Raw genomic sequence first — 21,602 nt, 5'->3', positions numbered from 1 at the left:
CCTTCACAATGTTCATTTTTGTGCAGAAGTGCATCGCAAAATTTGGAGAAGTGCAAATTTCAAAGGTTAGTTGCATTTTTGTTTACATATTGTTATGGACAGTCTCAAGTAGGGAAGTTTGCATTAAAATATGAATCAAACTAAGTTGTTCCCCCCGCCCCAGTATTTTTTAGGATCTGTGTGCACAAATCAACACAATAGGAGCTTATCTGTGCAGGTCATCTGCTTGCAGATACATAGGAAGCTGCCTTATATTGTACTGAATATGACCAGTGCCTGTCCTGTGCCACATAGGCCTGGCCTATGGTTTCCCTGAACCACCTAGGACCAGACCAGAAAAAGACCTTTCTCTCTCACAGAAGGGCCAGCAAAACCACAGAGACTCAGCATTCCCCAAGTCCCTAGTTCCCTCCAGACAGAACTGTAATGCCCTCCTGCTGTCCAAAATGAACCACCTGTGCTCCTGTCAGCATGAAGCATTCTTATACAACAAAGATAGCACTGTCTCCTGGAACTGATGGAACACTGTGTCGACCTTAGCGAAGAATAATTGAACTTGATTTTATTAAGTGCTTTATCTTCCTATATGCTTAATCATATGTACAGGGTGAATTTTCAAGGGACAGTGTCTGCTTTCATGTATAATAATGCATTTTTCATTAGTATTCAGAATCAAGTTTTACCTTCTTACCATCTTTATAAAACCATTGCACTCTCTCTCTCTCTTTTTTTTCAAATATGTGGCAAGAGAAGTCTATATTGGGGGAAACCACACTTCCTCTGTCTACCAGGTTTTGTCTGTATGAGAGGTCCATATGAGTCAGATCACTGGTCCATCTAGCCTAGTATTGCCTAGACTGATTGGCAGCAACTCTCTGGGGTTTCAGACAGGAGGGTTAATTATACTGAAGTAATCACTTACAGTTTCTGGAGTTCAAAGGCTTTATTCATGCAGGAATCATTTACACGATGAATAGAAATGAAAGAGCCAAATAACAGACATATTGTCTCAACAGGTGGGAGAGAATAATAAACAGAAAGGCTCAGCTTTTAGGGGTGGAGCTAACAAAAAGGCTACAATAAAAAAATTCCTTCCAGTAGCACCTTAAAGACCAACTAAGTTAGTTCTTGGTATGAGCTTTCGTGTGCATGCACACTTCTTCAGATACACACGAAGAAGAAGTGTGCATGCACACGAAAGCTCATACCAAGAACTAACTTAGTTGGTCTTTAAGGTGCTACTGGAAGGAATTTTTTTATTTTGACTATGGCAGACCAACACGGCTACCTATCTACTACAAAAAGGCTACAAGTAATTGTTGGCTAGATTACTATAAAAAATAGTGCTTCTGGTAGTTTAAAGTGACACATGCAATAACTACAAGAGAAGGGAATCAATTTGCTTTTCTTCAGTATCCTCCAGCCCTACCTGAAAATGTCAGGAATCAAACTCAGGGCTTTCTCCATGCTATGACACAGACTTACGCCACATTTTGCTTACATTATCCTAATAATTTGGATCAACCTACTTGTTTATGAACATGGGTGTTCCAGTAGCTCCTTGGAAATCATGTTTTAAAAATTCACACACAAAGGGTGGGGGGGATCTTTGACTGTAGAAGAAGAAGTCTGTCTGTAAAGAGATACTTACACAGGCTGTAGGAGAGGGCTGCAGCTGGGGAGTCCATTTTCATCAAAAGCATTTAGATCACACCGACACCAGTCCTCAATTACATCCCCTTTCCCTGAGCACCAGTATGAACTCATGAGAGCCCCCTTGAAGGCCTAGGAAAGAATAATGAACAAATGGACTGTCAAGAATTGCAGAACTGATAAAGGCATTTACCATAGCACTACTACTAGTCAGAAAAAAGGGGCCAGTGTTAATATATAAATGAGGTGGCAGTTGCTAACTAGACTAGACTATTTCAGACTGCTGATGGGAGATCACATTTATGAAATTGAACCCTGGAATGAAACACAAGCAAACACAGTTCACTTCAATGAGAAAACCTCTATCTGCTCTCTGACCTAACACTCTGAACAGTCCTTATTGTATGTCAACTTTCAACAATAATCTTTTTAAATACGCAACCTGTGTCTGGGTTGTACAGTTTCAGACTAAGATAGGGGGTCACACCATGTCAGTCTTTGCCAACCTGGTGCCTTCTACATGCTTTGCACTACAACTCCCATAAGCACTAGCCAGCTGTGATCCAAAACATCTGGAGAGCATCAGGTTGGTGAAGGCTGCATGGTGGAATATTCTTCCATATTTATCAACCAACCAACCAACCAAATGAACAAACCTTGTGTGTAGAAAGCTGTCTTGTCAGGGAGAAGGGTTCTATCTCAGCTTTATAGTGTGTAAGAGGATAGCGTGTGAGAGAATATTGTAATTCCCTGCACATAGAAAATAAGTGTACCAGGCAAAAGGCTGGGCTCAAGACTTTCTCCCTGAAAAGTTAATATTCTAGGTTCAGGGCTTTCTTTTTTGCATGGCACAATATTCAAGTCCCACCTGCGTGATACAGCTCTAGAGAAAGACTTCCCATCTTAGTCAGAACTAAACTTGTTGTCTCAATACGTTTTGAGAAACTGCAGCATTGCCAAGCCAGGGCACTTCCTAGCAACTTCCATTGAACTTGGTAGGATTCTATTCCAAATAAACATAGTGAGAATTCACTATGGATTCACAGGAATAAGAATCCTGTGGCCTTCCTGATGTTATTGGACTAATACTTCCATCGGTGTGAATGAACATTGGCCATGCTGGCTGGGATTGATGGGGGCTGAAGTCCAGCATCATCTGGAGGGCTACAAGTTCCCATCTCTGCTGTAAACCTTTAAAATCCACATCTAAAGACACTGGAGGATGGTGGGAGTGGTAGGACAGAATGCAGAGAGGCCAACAGTAGGGGGAGCCAGAGCCACTGACAGGCAGAGCCAACACATCCCCCCATTTTGTCCTCTTCCTCTTCCCTACTGAGGCAACACTGAGATTAAGGAAGATGACAGGTGGTGGTGTCATGCCCAAAAGTGGTTGTAAGGAAGAAGGTAGGCAGGGTGGGGGCTGGCTGAGGGTAGAATGAGGTTGGTGGAGCAGTGCCACCATTTGCCCTGATGGATTGGCTTCCACTGTATCAAGAGAGGATCCAAAGGGCTCTACTGCAGACAATAGCAAAAATGTTTTATTCAAGCCAGCTATAAAAGGAAGGGGTATAAACAGAGCCCAGTGCAACACTCCCCACTGCTTGAGCTTCGTCAATTTCCCCAGATACACAGCTGCCTTTAACAAGGCGTCCTGAGTCACACACATCTGCTGTTTCTGCCTTCCAGACACTTAGGAAATGTTCCCATTTGATCAAAAAGGAAGAAAAGAGAAGTAACAGAAGCTAAAGAGATAATCTGATTTCATTTGTTAGGTTTAGATCATAACTGAAAGTTCAGAAGTGGGCTGGATCTGTGGACATTTTAGTAATCAAATAGTAATCAGTATTAGACAGACTGCTGCTGAAGTAAGTTGGCACATGGACAGAAAAGTGACTAGGGAAATCAGAAAACAAACCCAAATTAATGCGTAATCTCTCTCCCACAACCAAAATAAGGTTTTACTTAGAAACCCTATATTTAGCAAATTTCCAGAATGGGTGTGAGAGAGCTGGATGGCTTTCAAAGAGGATTAGACAAATTCACGGAGGATAAGGCTACCAATGATTACCAGCCACAATGGCTATGTTCTGCCACTGCTGGAAAGAGTATGCTTTTCAAAACTAGTTGCCAAGTGGAGAGAGGGCTGTTGCACTCAGGTTCTGCTTATGGGCTTCTCATAGGAATCCAGATAGCCACTGTGAGAACAGAGTGCTTGCCTAGATGGGCCTTTTGCATAATTCAGCAGGGCTTTTCTTCTTTTCTTAGTATGGAGTAGCATGGAACTAAGTGATATGGGCTCAAATGTTCACTAAAACAGATACCATCTTTCAGCTTGATTTACTTCCTAGGGTTGTGTTGGCGTTGTTGCTGCTGCTGTTAATGTATACCCCAAAGTTCCATGGAGGAAGGGATATATAATGGTGTGTATGTCTGTGTCTGTGTGTGTGTGTGAGAGAGAGAGAGAGGGGGGGGGGGGAGAGAGAATCTAGCATCCATCCAACCAACCAACCAACAATATTTAACAATATTTTGTAGTGCTGCACATTCAACCTAGCTACAATTTGCATGGGAGAACAGAAAGACCCTGAAATCATGGAACACACAGAGTGGGGCGTGTGCTGCAAAATGCAAGTACCACAGTCCAATGGAGCAGGCTTACCAATGTTGTGAACAGCACAGTGTACTTTTGTTTTTAATGACAAGTGCATCTTACCTCTAAAAGCAAACCTAGGCAGTGAGTATCAAAGGCTATACAGTGGTGCCCCGCAAGACGAATGCCTCGCAAGACGGAAAACTCGCTAGACGAAAGAGTTTTCCATTTTGGAGGTGCTTCGCAAAACGAATTTCCTATGGGCTTGCTTCGCAAGACAAAAATGTCTTGCAAGTTCCTGCTGGTTCCCCCCCCCCCCTTTTTCTAAGCCTCTAAGCCGCTTATCAGCTGATCCGATCAGCAGATAAGCCGCTAAAAGCCGCTAATAGCGCTAATCCGCTAATCCGTCAATGGGCTTGCTTCGCAAGACGAAAAAACCGCTAGACGAAGAGATTCACAGAATGGATTCTTTTCGTCTTGCGAGGCACCACTGTATAGCCAAAACAAAGCCACCGAGAAACAGGAAGGCATGCATACTTGGGGGGAACCCCAAGTTCTGCAGAACTACAACCAACAAACCATTATTAGACCCCCCTCCCCCCACCAGGGAACAATCATCAAGGACTCGGTCACCACAGAACGTTGAATGTCAATGGGGAAAAGAAAGAAAGCAAGTAGAGAGTGGAATGGAATGGAACTACCTTGAGAGAGGAGAGGGGCATGGCTGGCAGGCACAGAACTGGCCCAAGCTCTCTTGATAAAATGTTATGTCTGAGTGGGGGTTTGAACCCAGGCCTCCCTCCCTCCCTCCCTGATATATGGGAAGAACTAGAGAAGATTATTGGAGATCCATGAACAAGCATAGTGAGAAGTGGTTCAGATGGGAAACAATGCTAAATAGTGTTAATCTCTCCGCCCTTCTCAGCACCAGGGCTGAAATCACTTCCCTCCTACAGCTGCTATTTCCTCCTCAAGACCAAACATTAAGGCACCATACATAGCAATCTAAAGTTCAATAGCCTAGAGATAGAGGTGGATCTGCTCAATGAGAACTAGTTCCCTCATGCTTCTGGGACTGCATCACCCCTCCCAATATACTCACGCCCCCGCCACATGTTTAGCATAATACAAAAATGAACAGTTTGAGAAGACGACAGAAGGATACTAAAGGGTGGAAGGGAGGGAGACTTGGTGGTCAGGTACACCAATACTTCCTAGTGATGAAAGCCCAAACATGAGCTCAGTACTTGGACTTTTAAAAACTTTTCCTTCCTTTGAAATTTGCAATACTCATTCCTGCTCTCCTTGAGAACCCCACCTACTTGGAGGGCTCCCTGTTTTCAGCTCCCATTTATCTGCCAATTCAATTTCAAATTTATAACACATCAAAACCAAATTAAAATTAATTTAGTACATTTTTTTTTCCAAAGACTGGTTTCCCACTCTCTCAGATATATTCCAATTCATAATCTTAGAATTGGAATGGGCCCAAGAGTCATCAAGTCCAACTCCCTGCAATGCAGGAATCTCAGCTAAAGCATCCATGACAGATGGCCATCCAACCTCTGCTTACAAACCTCCAAGGAAGGAGAGTCCATCACCTCTCATGGGAATCTGTTCCATTGCTGAACACCTCTTACTATCAGAAAGTTTTTCTGATTGTTTAGTCGGAATCTCCTTTCTTGCAACTTGAAGCCATTGCCTTGAGTCCTAGCCTCCAGAGCAGGAGAAAGCAAGCATGCTCCTGCTTTCATGTGAAAGCCCTTAAGTTATTTGAAGATGGCTATCCTATCTCCTCTCAGTCTCCTCTTTTCCAAGCTAAACATACCCAGCTCCTTCAAGCATTTCTCCTAAGACCAATTTCCAAGCCCTTGATCATCTTTGTTGCCCTCCTCTGCAACACATATTCCAGCTTGTCAACATCCTTCTTAGATTGCAGTGCCCAGAATTGGACAAAGTATTCCAGGTGTGGTCTGACCAAGGCAGAATAGAGTGGGACTATTATTTCCTTCTATCTGGACACTATATTTCTGCTGATGCAGCCTAGAATAGCATTAACTTTTCTCCCCTGCTGCATCACACTGTTGACTCATGTTAAGCTTGTGGTCCACCAAGACCCATAGATCCTTTTCACATGTACTGCTAGTAAGCCAGGTGTCCCCCACCCTATATTTGTGCATCTGATTCTTCCTGTTTAAGATGACGAGGAATCATTAATGAGTACTCTTTGGGTTCAGTCAGTCAGCCAGCTACCAATTCACCTAACATTTACCACATTCAACCTGCATTGTTCTTATTTTACAGATTTATCTCTAATTAACATTCATTTATTAGCAAATTTCTTGTCCTTCAGCTGTCCCTTTACCAACTCCTGCATAGAGGAATTATATCAAATGACAACAAGTGAGGTTATAGTAATTTAAATCTTTCATTCTTCTTTTCAACTTGCATAATTCTATTTTCTCATCCCTGGTAGTTTTCATCTGTGAAGACTCATCCTTTCATATGCAAGCCAGATTGTCTCAGTCTTTGTTATTGCCTTACAACATCTCAAGGCCATTATTTACATTCCATTGGAGATAAGGCTTTTGCATCAGGCCTATTGTGTAAGGAAGGAGATTTTACCATGTTCCCTGGAAAAATCCAGCCATAAAAAACTTGGCCCCCTCCTTTCCTTTGTTGATAAACTCAAGGCAAATTTATCTTGCCATTTATAATTCCAGGGGAGCCTTTATACTAATATATCCGCTTCTTCAGGCCTACTCACTTCAATCCTCCATGACTTTTCCTTGATTACAACCATCAATTCCAGCCTTTCAAGCATAAATTCAAATTCTGGCTTGAGATCTTTCACTAAGACAATACACTGCAAATTCGACTAGTCTCAAAGTCACCCAGCCCCAGTACAGCTCAGGAGAACTCCTCTCCTCCATTTCTTTTAATAAGTCCTGAATACACAGTTGTTGTTATTCATTTCATTTTCCATTTTCCAGTAGCACTTTCCTCACTTGTGAGGGTGTAGTAAAACAAAGCCTTGGCAAATTCCCAGTAATACATAAAAGAATCTGCCCCACTCCCCCTAATTCCAGTTAACAGCAGAGGTTGTGAACAGACCTCCCAAACTAGGGCGTTCAGCAGAAGAGTTTAAGAGGGAGGCCCAGAACTCTGTCTCTCGGTGTGCATAGGACCAGAGACATGGAGGGCGAGGGAGCTGCTACAGTGATCTGTAACACCTGTGCCATCTTTGTCATTCTGCCAGAGAACAAGCAAGAGTACACTTGCAGCAACTGCAAGCTAGTTGTCTTGCTGGAAGAGAAGGTGCAGCAACTTTAGGCCCAAGAAGAGAGAGGAAAATACTTGAGGTAAACCACTGGCTGCACAGGTGGTGTCATCAGGAACAATTTGGCTTCTTGGATCATGGTCTCAACTTCATTGAGGTAGGACTTCTAACAAGGGATGAGGCGCACATCACAGCAGTTGACAAGAATGTGTTTGCCAAGATTCTTAAGAATCTAATCAGGAGAGCTTTAAACTAGATCTTGAGGAGAAGGGAGAAAACAATCTGTACAACAAAACAGCACCTGGCACTGGGGGCAAAAGCTTCATTGATGCACATGAAACTGAGGTGGTGCTCCAGAAACCTGCTAAAGGATAAGAAACTACAGGAAGGATGCAGCTGTAGGGAAAACTTATGGTGTCAGTTGTCTCTACACAAATGCACGGAGTATGGGAAACAAACAAGATGAACTGGAGCTTTTAATACAGGATGGGAAATATGACCTGGTAGGCATTGCTGAAACTTGTTAGGATTTGACTCATGACTGGAATGTAGGAATTGAGAGGCATAACCTGTTCAAAAGGTATAGACCAAACAGGAAGGGAGTAGCAGCAGCATTATATATAAAGGATGTGTACACTTGTGAATAAATTCATGACCTGGAGTATGAAAAGCAGATTGCGAGTACATGGGTAAAAATTGTAGAAGAGAGAAACAACAGTGACTTTACTGTGGGTGAATGCTATAGACTGTCAAGACAGACTGAATGCTTTGATGATGCCTTACTAGAGCAGATTACTAAACATTCAAAAAGGAGAGAAATAACATTCATGGGGGGCTTCAACTTCCCTGATATCTGTTGGGACTCAAGCTCTGCCAAGAGTGTAAAGTCTAACAAATTCCTCCATTTCCTCACTGACAATTTCATTTCCCAGAAGGTGGAAGAACCAACAAGGAGATCATCTATCTTGGACCTGGTCTTCACCAATAGGGAGGAACTGACTGATGAAGTGGAAGTACTTGGAAGCTTTGGAGGAAGTGATCATGTTCTCCTGGGTTTCAGAATACAGAAGCAAGGGATAACTGAGTGTAGTCAGATACACATTTGGACTTTAAGAACGCCAATTTTGAAAAACTGAAGGAGCCTACCGGGTGTTATCCCATGGTCAGAAATACTCAATGAGAAGGGAGTCCAAGAACGATGGGAGTTTCTAAAAAGAGAAATATTGAAGGCCCAAATGCAGGCAATATGAAGAAGAAAGAAAAGTAGGAGGCAGGAGAGGTTAGAAATAATAAAAAAGGTTTCTTTGGTTATGTCCAAAGTAAGAGGAAGAACAAGCAAGTGGTAGGTCTTCTGCATGGGGAAGATGGATAAATGCATTTGGGTGGCAGAGAAAAGGCAGAACAATTCAACACCTATTTTGCCTCCATCTTCAGCTAAAAGGAAAGCAGTGCCCAACCTGGTGATAACAGAATAAATGATGTAAAGAGGGAGTTGCAGCCCTAGATAGAGCCAGTGTGGTGTAGTGGTTAAGAGCGGTAGTCACGTAATCTGGGTAACCGGGTTCGCGTCTCCGCTCCTCCACCTGCAGCTGCTGGGTGACCTTGGGCCAGTCACACTTCTCTGAAGTCTCTCAGCCCCACTCACCTCACAGAGTGTTTGTTGTGGGGGAGGAAGGGAAAGGAGAATGTTAGCCGCTTTGAGACTCCTGAAGGGGAGTGAAAGGCGGGATATCAAATCCAAACTCTTCTTCTTCTTCTTCTAGATAGGAAAAGAGCTAGTAAGGGAACATCTAGCTATGTTAAACGAATTCAAATCTCTAGTGCCTGATGATCGGCATCCAAGAGTACTAAAGGAGCTTGTGAATATAATTTCAGAGCCTTTGTCTATGATCTTTGAGAATTCTTGGTGGACAGGTGAGGTCCCTACAGACTGGAGGCGGACAAATGTCATCCCCTTGTTTAAAAAGGGGGGGAAGGAAGACCCAGGTAACTACCGACTGGTGAGCTTGACATCGATAGCAGGGAAGGTCCTAGAACAGATAACTGAACAGTCGGTCGGTGAACATTTAGAAAAGGATGCTGTGATTACTAAGACCCCAAAATAAATCATGTCAGACCAATCTGATTTCTTTTTTTGATGAAATTACAAATTTGGTGGATCAGAGAAATGCTGCAAAATAGTGTATCTTGATTTCAGTAAGGCTTTTGACAAAGTCGCCTATGATATTATCGCAAGGAAGCTGGTGAAATGTGGGTTGAACGAGGTAACTGTTAGGTGGATTTGTAGCTGGTTGACTGACTGAACCTAAATAGTACTCATTAAGGGTTCCTCGTCACCCTGGAAAAAAGAGACAGAAGAGGTGCCGCAGGGTTCTGTCCTGAGCCCCTTGTCATTCAACATCTTTATAAATGACTTGGATGAAGGAACTGAGGGTGATGCTCATCAAATTTGCAGTTGACACCAAACTGGGAGGGGTAGCTAATATCACAGAAGACAGAATCAGAATTCAAAATGACCTTAACAGATTGCAGAACTGGGTGCAAGCTAACAAAATGAATTTTAATAGGGACAAATGTCAGGTTCTGCACTTAGGCAGAAGGGGAAAAAAAGATGCACAAATATAGAATGGGGGACCCCTGGCTTAGTAGCAGGACATGTGAAAAGGATCTAGGGGTCTTGGTAGACCACAAGCTTAACATGAGTCAACAGTGTGATGCAGCCTGGAAAAGTAGAGACTGAGAGGAGATATGATAGCCATCTTCAAATATCTTAAGGGCTGTCACATGGGGGAGGGAGCGTCCTTTTTTCCTCCTGCTCTGGAGGGTAGGGCTCGAGGCAATGGCTTCAAGTTGTAAGAAAGGAGATTCCAACTAAACATTCAGAAAAACTTTCTGACAGTAAGAGGTGTTCAGCAGTGGAACAGACTCCCACAAGAGGTGGTGGACTCTCCTTCCTTGGAGGTTTTGAAGCAGGGGTTGGGTGGCCATCTATCATGGATGCTTTAACTGAGATTCCTGCATTGCAGGGGTTTGGACTAGATGACACTTGGGTCCCTCCTGACTCTAGGATTCTAAGTCATTGAAATTCCAAATAAATACCTTCACGATCCTGATCCTTTGGACAGATGATTTGTTTGCAGTATCCCTTCAGTATCTTTCCAAGAAAAAGCCTTTTTAACTTTATTCCAATTAGCCAAATCTAGAAGAGGATTCTACATACAGCAAGGCAACATGGAGACCTGCTTGTCAACAAGCAGCTTGCACCTGCACCTTATTGTGTCTGCCCTTGCAGGGACAAACCCATCTGTGGGTACCGTAAGGTAAAGGAAAAGTGACCCCCTGACCATTAGGTCCAGTTGTGGCCGGCTCTGGGGTTGCGACACTCATCTTGCTTTATTGGCCCAGGGAGCCAGCGTACAGCTTCCAGGTCATGTGGCCAGCATGACTGGGTACCGTAGTCTCTCCAATTTCTCTAGAGGAGGTCCAGGGGGCATAATGGCCTCCTTTCCTCCCTCCCTTTTGTCCAAGCCTTTCCCCAGCCCTGGAGGCCATCGGCTGAGGCGGCAGTGGAAACCTCTGTTCCCTTGAGCCTCCTTCAAGCACCCCTTTCTAATTACATCTCCAGCTAAAGTGAGAAGCTCAGCTAAACTTGATGGTGTGAGGGGGGCCATCTGCAGAAGGTGTCGTGGAACAGGGCAAAGCAGGGAGTGGGATGGGGGGGGGGAGAGGTGATACCTGACCAGCTGGAGAAAGCAGGAAGTGGCCTCCAGTGTGCTCTGGGAGTGCTCTAAAGGCCTGCTGATGCTTTGCAGAGTTTGAAAACTGCATTTATGGCCACCTACAAAGGGCAGCAGAATGAGGTGGCAGAGTCCCAAAGGGATAGAATGTGCTGTACCACTTCAGACCATAGTTGGTTGGTAAGAAGCAGCTGTTTTCTTTTAATGCGATCCACTCACAAAATAAAACTCCCTTCAAGTAGAAAAGTGTCTTTGTCACTCAAACTTCTGAGGAGGTGAAGATACCAGGAGAGATGTGTGACTCAGGCACGCTGCAGGCCCTTTGGTAAGCACCCCGCCCCTCCTAGCTACATCTCTGATGGACAGTCTCATCCATCCCAATTTTCTGCTGCTGCTGTGAGTGCTGAAAGGAAGACCTGCTCCCTGCTGCAAGGCCCATTTCCACCTGGCCTACGGGGTGGGGCCCACACTCACCCTGAACGGCTAAAAGGTTCCTGGGAGTCCACTGGGACATTGCAGGAACAACTCTAGGGCTGGGGCAACTGGCTAAAATGTTTTAAATGGTTCTCATTTTGGTTCCTCTGCTTCATTTTGTCAGGATGGTGTTGGTTAAATGTTTAGTTGCGGTTGGCAGTTACTTTAATTTGGGTGTAACTCTAAACTGTTTATTATTCTTATTATTGGTTTTTATTGACTTGTTGGTTGGTTTGTTGCTTTTATGGATGTTTTGTTTTTTAATGTTTGATGTTTTGTGTTTCATATGTTGTAAGCCTCCCAGAGTGGCTGGGGAAACCCAGCCAGATGAGTGGGATATAAATTATTATTATTATTATTATTATTATTATTATTATTATTATTATTTCTGGTCTCCCTTCCCTTTCTTAAAAGTCTCTGGGCCTGAGAGTTTTAAAAAAGGGAAGGGAGACCAGAAATAATAATAATAATAATAATAATAATAATAATAATAATAATAGTAGTAGTAGTAGTAGTAGTTCTTGGGAGGAAAGCAATGACAAACCTAGAAAGCATCTTAAAAAGCAGAGACATCACCTTGCCAACAAAGGTCCATATAGTTAAAGCTATGGTTTTCCCAGTAGAGATGTATGGAAGTGAGAGCTGGATCATAAAGAAGGCTGATCGCCAAATAATTGATGCTTTTGAATTATGGTGCTGGAGGAGACTCTTGAGTCCCATGGACTGCAAGAATATCAAACCTATCCATTCTGAAGGAAATCAGCCCTGAGTGCTCACTGGAAGGACAGATCCTGAAGCTGAGGCTCCAAGACTTTGGCCACCTCATGAGAAGAGAAGACTCCCTGGAAAAGAGCCTGATGTTGGGAAAGATGGAGGGCACAAGGAGAAGGGGACGACAGAGGACGAGATGGTAGGACAGTGTTCTCGAAGCTACCACCATGAGTTTGACCAAACTGCGGGAGGCAGTGGAAGACAGGAGTACCTGGCGTGCCCTGGTACATAGGGTCACGAAGAGTCAGACACGACTAAACAACTAAACAACAACAACAACAGTCCTGAGAGTAGCCCTTCCCCTGGCACGCTTTTTATTTTCATGTAAGTAACAGAGCCTACACTCAGCACTGCCTTGCATTACTCATTGCCTGTGGGTTGCTTTGAGAGACAAGTTTTGTGTGAGGAAGTGGTATAACAATATAATTAATAAAATAAGGATGCATAATGAAGAGCGGGGCAGGCTGATTATGGTGCTTGATGGCATGCTGAGCCACAGGAGTAATCTTGCTGGCTGTGCTCTTGCCACAGAGTCTAATCCAATAGAGTAATTTTTTTGGTTTATTTGTTTCTTACAGTAAGTCCAATACTGTGCGCCTCTGCTTTAATTAGATCCTGCAGGTACACAAGGCACCATCTGCCTTGTCTCAACCTTCAAACAAACAGTGTTATCCATCTGATGCATCCTTCAATTCCCCTCATTATGGCGAGTTCATCTACGTGCCTTAACGCGGTTACACTGAGGCACAAGAGCTCCCCCCTTCCCCCATTTTCAATTCAATTTGCTGACATTTGTTTATGGAGCAGCAACCGACTACTGACCTCAAATTAAGTCAGGAGAAGAGGAGGGAGAGAGAGAGAGAGAGTTGGCTGAGCTGATAGGGTTCATTGGGGCTAGGGTTTTGTTTGCTTTTAATCAAAATTTCTAATGAATGCAAGTGGTGGGAATTGCAAGGTAAGGCTGAGCAAAATGCAACAGGGGTGTGAAGAATTGAGATGCCTTAGAATAATTGTGAAGAAAAAAGATCAAAGAGGGGGCCCTCCATCTTCAGCAGGCTCATGTCATTCTTAAAAGACATACCCATAACGATCAAGGATTCCATATTCCCCTTGAGTCATAGAATCATAGAATCATAGAGTTGGAAGAGACCACAAGGGCCATCGAGTCCAACCCCCTGCCAAGCAGGAAACACCATCAGAGCACTCCTGACATATGGTTGTCAAGCCTCTGCTTAAAGACCTCCAAAGAAGGAGACTCCACCACACTCCTTGGCAGCAAATTCCACTGTCGAACAGCTCTTACTGTCAGGAAGTTCTTCCTAATGTTTAGGTGGAATCTTCTTTCTTGTAGTTTGGATCCATTGCTCCGTGTACGCTTGTCTGGAGCAGCAGAAAACAACCTTTCTCCCTCCTCTATGTGACATCCTTTTATATATTTGAACATGGCTATCATATCACCCCTTAACCTCCTCTTCTCCAGGCTAAACATGCCCAGCTCCCTTAGCCGTTCCTCATAAGGCATCGTTTCCAGGCCTTTGACCATTTTGGTTGCCCTCCTCTGGACACGTTCCAGTTTGTCAGTGTCCTTCTTGAACTGTGGTGCCCAGAACTGGACACAGTACTCCAGGTGAGGTCTGACCAGAGCAGAATACAGTGGCACTATTACTTCCCTTGATCTAGATGCTATACTCCTATTGATGCAGCCCAGAATTGCATTGGCTTTTTTAGCTGCCGCGTCACACTGTTGGCTCATGTCAAGTTTGTGGTCAACCAAGACTCCTAGATCCTTTTCACATGTACTGCTCTCAAGCCAGGTGTCACCCATCTTGTATTTGTGCCTCTCATTTTTTTTGCCCAAGTGCAATACTTTACATTTCTCCCTGTTAAAATTCATCTTGTTTGTTTTTGCCCAGTTCTCTAATCTGTCAAGGTCGTTTTGAAGTGTGATCCTGTCCTCTGGGGTGTTAGCCACCCCTCCCAGTTTGGTGTCATCTGCAAATTTGATCAGGACGCCCTTGAGTCCATCATCCAAGTCGTTGATAAAGTCAACTGAATTGAGTTTTCAGCCTTAGCCAGTGGTGTCCAAACTTTTTCAAAGAGGACCAGATTTGATGAAGTGAAGGGCTGTGAGGGCCAACCAAAGTTGTTGGGCCAAATGATGGAAAGATCACGAGGCTCCAAAAATAACAGACTGGCAAATCAAATTACAGGAATTGGTGGAGACGGCTCAATTGACTAGCAAACTCAGAAGAAACTCAAAGCAAAAATTTGCGGAAAAACTGGATGGCTATAGAAGATTTGTTCAAAAATACAATAATAGTTTTGACTCCGTGCTAGCATTCGCGTGATAAAGGAACTAAAAGGAGGTGGACAACAATTAAGGATTTATTATGTTTTCAGAATGTATTGGAAAATTTATATAGAAAGGTTTACTGTTTCGTGTACATTCAGTTGTAAGATAAAATATATGCAAAGGGACTTGACAGGAAGTCAAAGTTGAAGAAAAGATTTTGTAAGATAAAAGGGGGAAACATATTTACTTTCATTATTATCATTTTTTGTGTGTATGTGTGTGTCTGTACATATGTGTGTTTTTGTATGGAATGTTTGGGAGGTAAATAACAAATAACAAACTAAATATTAATGTATGTAATTTTTATTTCTCAATTATATTTAGTGGTAGTATGGTTGTATTGTTCTTTGTAACATAAAATCATTCAATAAAAATTATTTTTAAAAACAGGATTTTTCTTAGGATTTTTCTTAGGATTGAAGTTGTTCAGCTTTTTTTAGGATTTTACCCCAGGAAATAAACTCCACAGGGGCCAGATTAAACTGACTGGTGGGCCCCCGAAATGGACTTTGGACATGTCTGGCCTCCTTAGCTGTAGCCTTCAGGGAAACATTTTTCATCTTCCCCATCCCACAAAGAACATAAGGATAAGATAGATCTCACCACCCTGTTAGCCTAGAAGGCCATCTATACAATAGCTGCATGAGCGAGAGGACCACAACTCAGTGAGAGACAAGACTGCAATGGTGAGACATGAAAGGCCATTTATGAGCGAAGTGTTGTTTTCAAGATCTGGAATCAATTGCAGACACTTTGCATGCAATGCAAGGCAGACCACATCAAGAGGACATGCTCAGCTCTCTCTATTATGTCAGAGTTCAGGAAGAATGTTGACAAACCCAAATGGATTTAGAGGAGCAGAGCTGAGAAAACGTGTATGAAGCAAGCATGGCCCATGGAGGAAAGAATATGCCTAGAATTGAGAATTTGTGGATGCTTCTTGCTGCCTAAATGGAGATGTATGAGTGTATCAAAACCCCATTATTTTTGCATACTGCACAAAGGAAAGAATTGAGGCATCAGGCATAAGCCTGCATTTTATTAATGTTTGATCAGGACTTGTATATTAAAGAGAGGGCTTAGATTTTCAAATGTTTCATGCCAGGCAGACCAGCTGCTTAAGAAAACACAGGCAATGTTTTCCTCCTAGACAAGGGGCCCCTTGATTTATAGCAGAAAACAATTCTCAAAGTCGTAAAAGCTGGAATTACAGGCTGAAGAGCAAGGCTACACAGACCCTACATAATTAATAGTTGGTAAACAGTAAAATAATACCAATGTGCCTCCCAGTAAAATGAGCCAGATCTTCTTTCTAAGGTTAAAGACCAAATGGAGAAGCATTTAGCTGGGAGAAAGAAAGCATTTTGGGGAAGTCCTTTTTAAAAGCTGTTTCTTTCTTAAACTGAGAAAGTTAGAGGGCAATAAATGTTGGGAAGAGCTAATGGAAACAAAGCAACTGGCTGGAGAAGGGGGGGGAAGTGTAAACTGAAGAGGCTTCTTTTAAAGCGGTTTTTTACTGTGTTCCTTTTTTTACTGAGTCCCTTTTCTACTTTACAAAGACCTTATTCCTTTTAAGAGGCTACCTGTGTTGTGTATTAAGTGTATTGGCATAAATGTAATTATGCAAAGGATTTAAGAAATGCTAGATTTCATATAGTTGTAAGAGTTGTATTTTGAAATTAAGTCAGCCACCAGATGAGCCCCCCCTGCCAGACGGGAAGACGCCGTCCGGGCTGTCCTGATATATAAGCTGTCAGACATTTGTTTAGAAACCTTCAAATGAAGGAGATCTTTCAATGTTGATGTGAAACTCAAGATCCTTGACATATGTTTAAGATAAAAATTTAAGATTAACCATTTGTTTTAGAAGGCAATAGGGCAAGGAGGGCAAGAGGTGAGCTGGTAATTAAGATTTCTTGTTGAGACACATGTAAGATATATTACTACTTATTTGTCATTTATAGATGTAACAATATATAGCTCTTTGTGTTCCATATAAGGACAGGAGGATATGGGTGTATCTTTTAGGATTGGTTATAGCAATCAGCCAATAGGAAATCCAACCAGGCTGATTGGACAGAGGCAGCCAAAGGAGGAGCAAAGGGGGCTGGATTAAGGGAATATAAGTGCTGGCCATAATGGCAGGAGGCCAGGCCAGAGCTTGGTAACCATATACCACTGTGCCTCTCATTTATTTGTCTGACAAATAAATAATTATTTTAAATTCTCTATTGCTGCGTTGAATATTTCATTCCAGCTAAGCGTTAACCACAAGCAGGGTGCTACAGAATCACATCCATTGTTCCATCCACTTTTGCCTATGGCTCTGCCTGCCTTTGGTATGTGGCTCCTTGGGCTAACACCACTAAGCTATTATTATGAAGCTACATCATTATCAGTACTATCATTATCATTACCGTACCTACGGGACTGCCTCTCCTGGTATGCCCCACGGAGGACCTTAAGGTCCATAAATAGCAACACCCTAGAGGTCCCGGGACCTAAGGAAGTTAGATTAGCTTCAACCAGAGCCAGGGCCTTCTCAACACTGGCTCTGGCCTGGTGGAATGCTCTGTCTCATGAGACCAGGGCCCTGCGGGATCTGATTTCTTTCCGCAGGGCCTATAAGACAGAGTTGTTCCACCTGGCCTTTGGCTTAGAATCAGTTTGATTCCCTCCCCCTCTTTCTTTTTCCTTTCTCCTCCTGTGAAGAGGCTGCATTCTAATGTTTTAATGTTGTATCTTAATCTTTTAAATTGTATTTTAATCAACTTGTTTTTATTATTGGTTGTTAGCCACCCTGAGCCTGGTCTTGGCTGGGGAGGGAGGGGTATAAATTAAAAATTATTATAATTTTTTATTATTATTATTATTATTATTATTATTATTATTATTATTATTATTATTATTATTATTATTATTATTATTATTATTAATATTATTATTATACCACCCTTCTTCCAAGGATCACAGGATGTTATGCAACATAAAAACACAAAAATGCATAGCATAGTATCAAAGAAAAATAATACTTCCCTCCCCCAGTTTAAAGGACCATATATTGTGTCAAAGGCATGGAAGAAGTGGCCCCTAAGATTACCTCTAGAAAGGTGCGAAAATAGAACCATCCAAACTTTCCGACTTGAGTCTTAAGATAAGTTTGGTGTTTTATTATATTTTTATATCTGTTGGAAACCTCCCAGAAAGGCTGGGGCAACACAGTCCAGTGGGTGGGGTATTATTATTATTATTATTATTATTATTATTATTATTATTAAACTTAAGGATTTCTTGTCTGCTCCTTGCCCTCCTTAGCAGCCCTCTACAATGCACAAAAAAGCCTCTTCAGAACAATATGGGGTGGGGTAAACTTCCTTAAGTTAATTTATTTAAGGATCCAATCCTGGTTTTGGGTGATGCCCTCTTCCTCCAGCAGCCCCCCTGCCTGCTTCACCCCACAATATTCAGAATGGCCTCTGCACCCCCAAAAGTTTTTGGGGAGCACAGGTGGCTACAAGGAAGGAAGGAAAGGGAAAATTTCCTTTCATGAACTTCTTTGAGTTAGCTCATGTTAGGAGTCAAACCTCCGTAACAGATCAGCCTGCAGTAGAATTCTTCCTTGCGGGGAAGCTGCCCTCTACAGCTCCTGGTTCTTGGAGAAGGGCAAGCAGCACCATTCCTCTTCCTAGTAAGCTGCAAGACTTTGCCTTCAACAGCATCTTAAAAGAAAACACAAATGTCTCTGACCTGAGTCTTGTTTCTTCTGTGAGTCAGTTGCTATACTTAATTTATATCCTCCAGTGCCAAAGGGGGATTTGCAAGACTCTAAGCTAGCTAGAAATGGCTGTTTTTAGAAAAGGAGTCATACCATTAAATATATGGTATTATGAATCACCCAAAACATTATCTGATTTGCTCTTAAATGTGTAAGATGACTGACTCCACACACACACACCCATGTGCACCCACAGAGGGTGGAATTGATGGATCACTCCCCCCATCACCACAAAGCATATTCTGTTAATTAGTTTTGACACAAACAAGACAAAAGGATATCCACATCCTGCTTTACATTAAGCATCTTTATACAACAAGCCATTAAGCAAATAAACGGCTTCCTCTGTTTTGTGTGTTGCAATGACAATTGCATCAAGGAGTGGTTATCATTTGTTGTTGGGTCAAGGGAATTGCTAGTGTTGTGTTTTGCAAACAAACAATACTCGTGCTGGCTTTACCTATGGCATGTTTTCAATGGACGCTGAATTATTCACAATGGCAAGGGAGACTGGGAGTCTGCACCAAAATGAGGATGTAAAAAATAATTCACTAAACGTATATTGGGCCAGGTGTCACCAACATGGTAATTGTAGGCACTAATGTGCCTGCCAGGAAATTGTATAGAGGCCACAAATGAACAATCCTCCTTAAACATGCCCACATTTCATTGGATGTCAGGACTGACTAGACACCCAACTTCCTTTCTGTTCTGAAAAGCAGATATGTACAAAGAGCCTCTATCTATGAGTGCAGAAATGGTTGGTGTAGATACCTTTCTCCCTTTGACAGGCATGGGGGGCGGGGTTGGACATTTGTAGCCCAACAATATCTGGAGGGCCATCTGTTCCCTGTTGCTGTTCCACACTGTACACTGCCGGTGTACTAAATCCCAAGTTAAATGATATAATGTCCTGATTTACCAATGACAGGGATGCTAAAAGTATCAACCCAGGAACTTAACAGCTCCCAGGTGCAATGTTTTTGGTTACCTTTGCATGGGACCTCAAGTTTTCTTTAGGTGGTTGGAGGATCTAAAGCGAGTTCTGCAGCATTTGAAACACCAGGGAAGAAAAGTATTAACAAACCGACTTTCTAGGCCAGATGATGCTTTCAAGGATTGTGAGGTTTTCTATTTGCTGAGGTCAGGTTCACAGAGCTAACAATGATGATGTTTCTGTATTTTTGCTGGCAGGTGACCTCATCTTTCTAGCATTCACACACACTGCTCCCCAAGCTGCCAAACCCCAGGGAGCCATATCTCCTGAAGTTCATCCCATGTAGAGACTTCATCTTTTCTGCAGAAGAGGTCATAGTGTTGAAAACAGGCTCAAGGTGAGCAGCTTGTGCTGCGTTTTGTCACTGATAGGGGCCAAGGGAACAGAAGAAAGAGCAGGTTAGTGGGGAAGTAGAAAACACTGGCCAACTTTTATGTTCTATTAACATCTCTACTGGGTAAGACTGCTTATGAACTCTCATCTCAATCACAAAGTACCTTCGAAAACCTCCTCCTAACAACAAAGGGAAAGGGACGGTATCCGCAATATACAAAATACTACTCCAAAATCCCGCAAATCCCCTAGACGCAATCAAAAAACAATGGGAGAATGACATAGGCTATGAGATTAACCCCACTCAATGGACCAGAATGTGGTCTAAACCCCGCTTTAAATCCATTATCAACGAAAAGAAAAGAACTCACACTGAAACTCACCTACAGGTGGTACCTAACACCAAGGAAACTAGCGCTAATATGCCCAGGAACCTCACCAAAATGCTGGAGAGGGTGCACCTCCACAGGCACATACCTCCACATGTGGTGGGAGTGTCCCAAAATCCAACTATTCTGGACAACAGCCATACAAGAAATATGTAAAATAACTAAGCAAGTAATAGACATCACCCCAGAATTGGCCCTACTAAACATCTTCCAAGACAACAATGCCCATTTACACCACAAAGAACTCATAACCCACCTACTTTCAGCAGCCAGAAACACCATAACCAGACACTGGAGAGACCTGTCAGGAGTAAGCATGGACCAATGGTACCAAATAGTATGGGAAACAGCCCTACTAGAAAAAATAACTAATAAATTGAAACTGACGTGGGGACAAACAGAAGAAGACGCCTTCACCCCAGTATGGCTCCCCTTTATCACATACACAGCCCAACAGGACAATGACAACAATCCACCAACAGCGTACAAATCAGTATGGCTAACCTGATCCAAAACACCCACCCACCTCACTCACACACGAAAACAAAGATCACCACAGCCAATCACAAACAAACAATCACACCCTAGGCCAACCCCAACCTCTCTCACCACCAAAGGAACACAAGCAACGCTGACACCAAACTCTACATACATTAAACATAATAGAAACACCGCCACCCGACCCCACCCCCATCCATCTTACCTCTCTCCACCCCCTTTCTTTTTTCCTTTTTTTTCTTCTTCTCCCCCTAATGCCTCAACAAATGAAACAGATTTGTAAAAATGTTACATGGGGGGGGGGAATGTGAGGCATTACACTTACTTCTGTAAAACAAGAAAATCCTTAATAAAATATCAAGGATTAAAAAGAAGAAGAAGAAATTGATGCAATGATAGTGCGTTATTGGTGGATTTATACTGGACCATCCACACATCATTCCGCTTTCAGTTGTACTGCAATAATACCCCAGTGCTAAGCATTATTGCAATCTGGAAATATAACATAGCAGCATATGGCTAACCTGACCCAACAACCATTAATAATGGTAGAGGACCCTTTGGAAAATATACCAAAGGTGTTGGAAAAAATCTCACAATTCGGACAAATAGCAGGTTTCAAGCTGAATAAAACTAAAACTAAAGTATTGGTAAAGAATATGACAGAACAACAGAAAAATAAATTTAGACAATCAGCAGAATTGGTGGTAGAAAAAAGGCGAAATATTTGGGGAGTGGTGGTTGACACCCAG

At 42.6% G+C, this 21,602-nt stretch overlaps 1 protein-coding gene across 7 annotated transcripts in view; it reads right to left on the bottom strand.

Moving 5' to 3' along the window:
* ASTN2 (astrotactin 2) overlaps positions 1–21,602 on the bottom strand; it is a 693,046-nt gene that overhangs the window by 103,924 nt on the left and 567,520 nt on the right. For all 7 annotated transcript variants that reach the window (XM_081179638.1, XM_081179639.1, XM_081179640.1 and 4 more), the window contains one exon: positions 1,652–1,785. In XM_081179638.1, the coding sequence (XP_081035764.1) occupies positions 1,652–1,785 (134 nt within the window). The remainder of the gene's footprint in view (positions 1–1,651; positions 1,786–21,602) is intronic.

This window comes from Podarcis bocagei (genome assembly GCF_964188305.1).
Source record: "Podarcis bocagei genome assembly, chromosome: Z".
NCBI classification, from domain to species: Eukaryota; Metazoa; Chordata; class Lepidosauria; order Squamata; family Lacertidae; genus Podarcis; species Podarcis bocagei.
The sequence above is the reverse complement of the archived record's forward strand: the minus strand, read 5'-3'. Positions and strand labels throughout refer to the sequence as shown.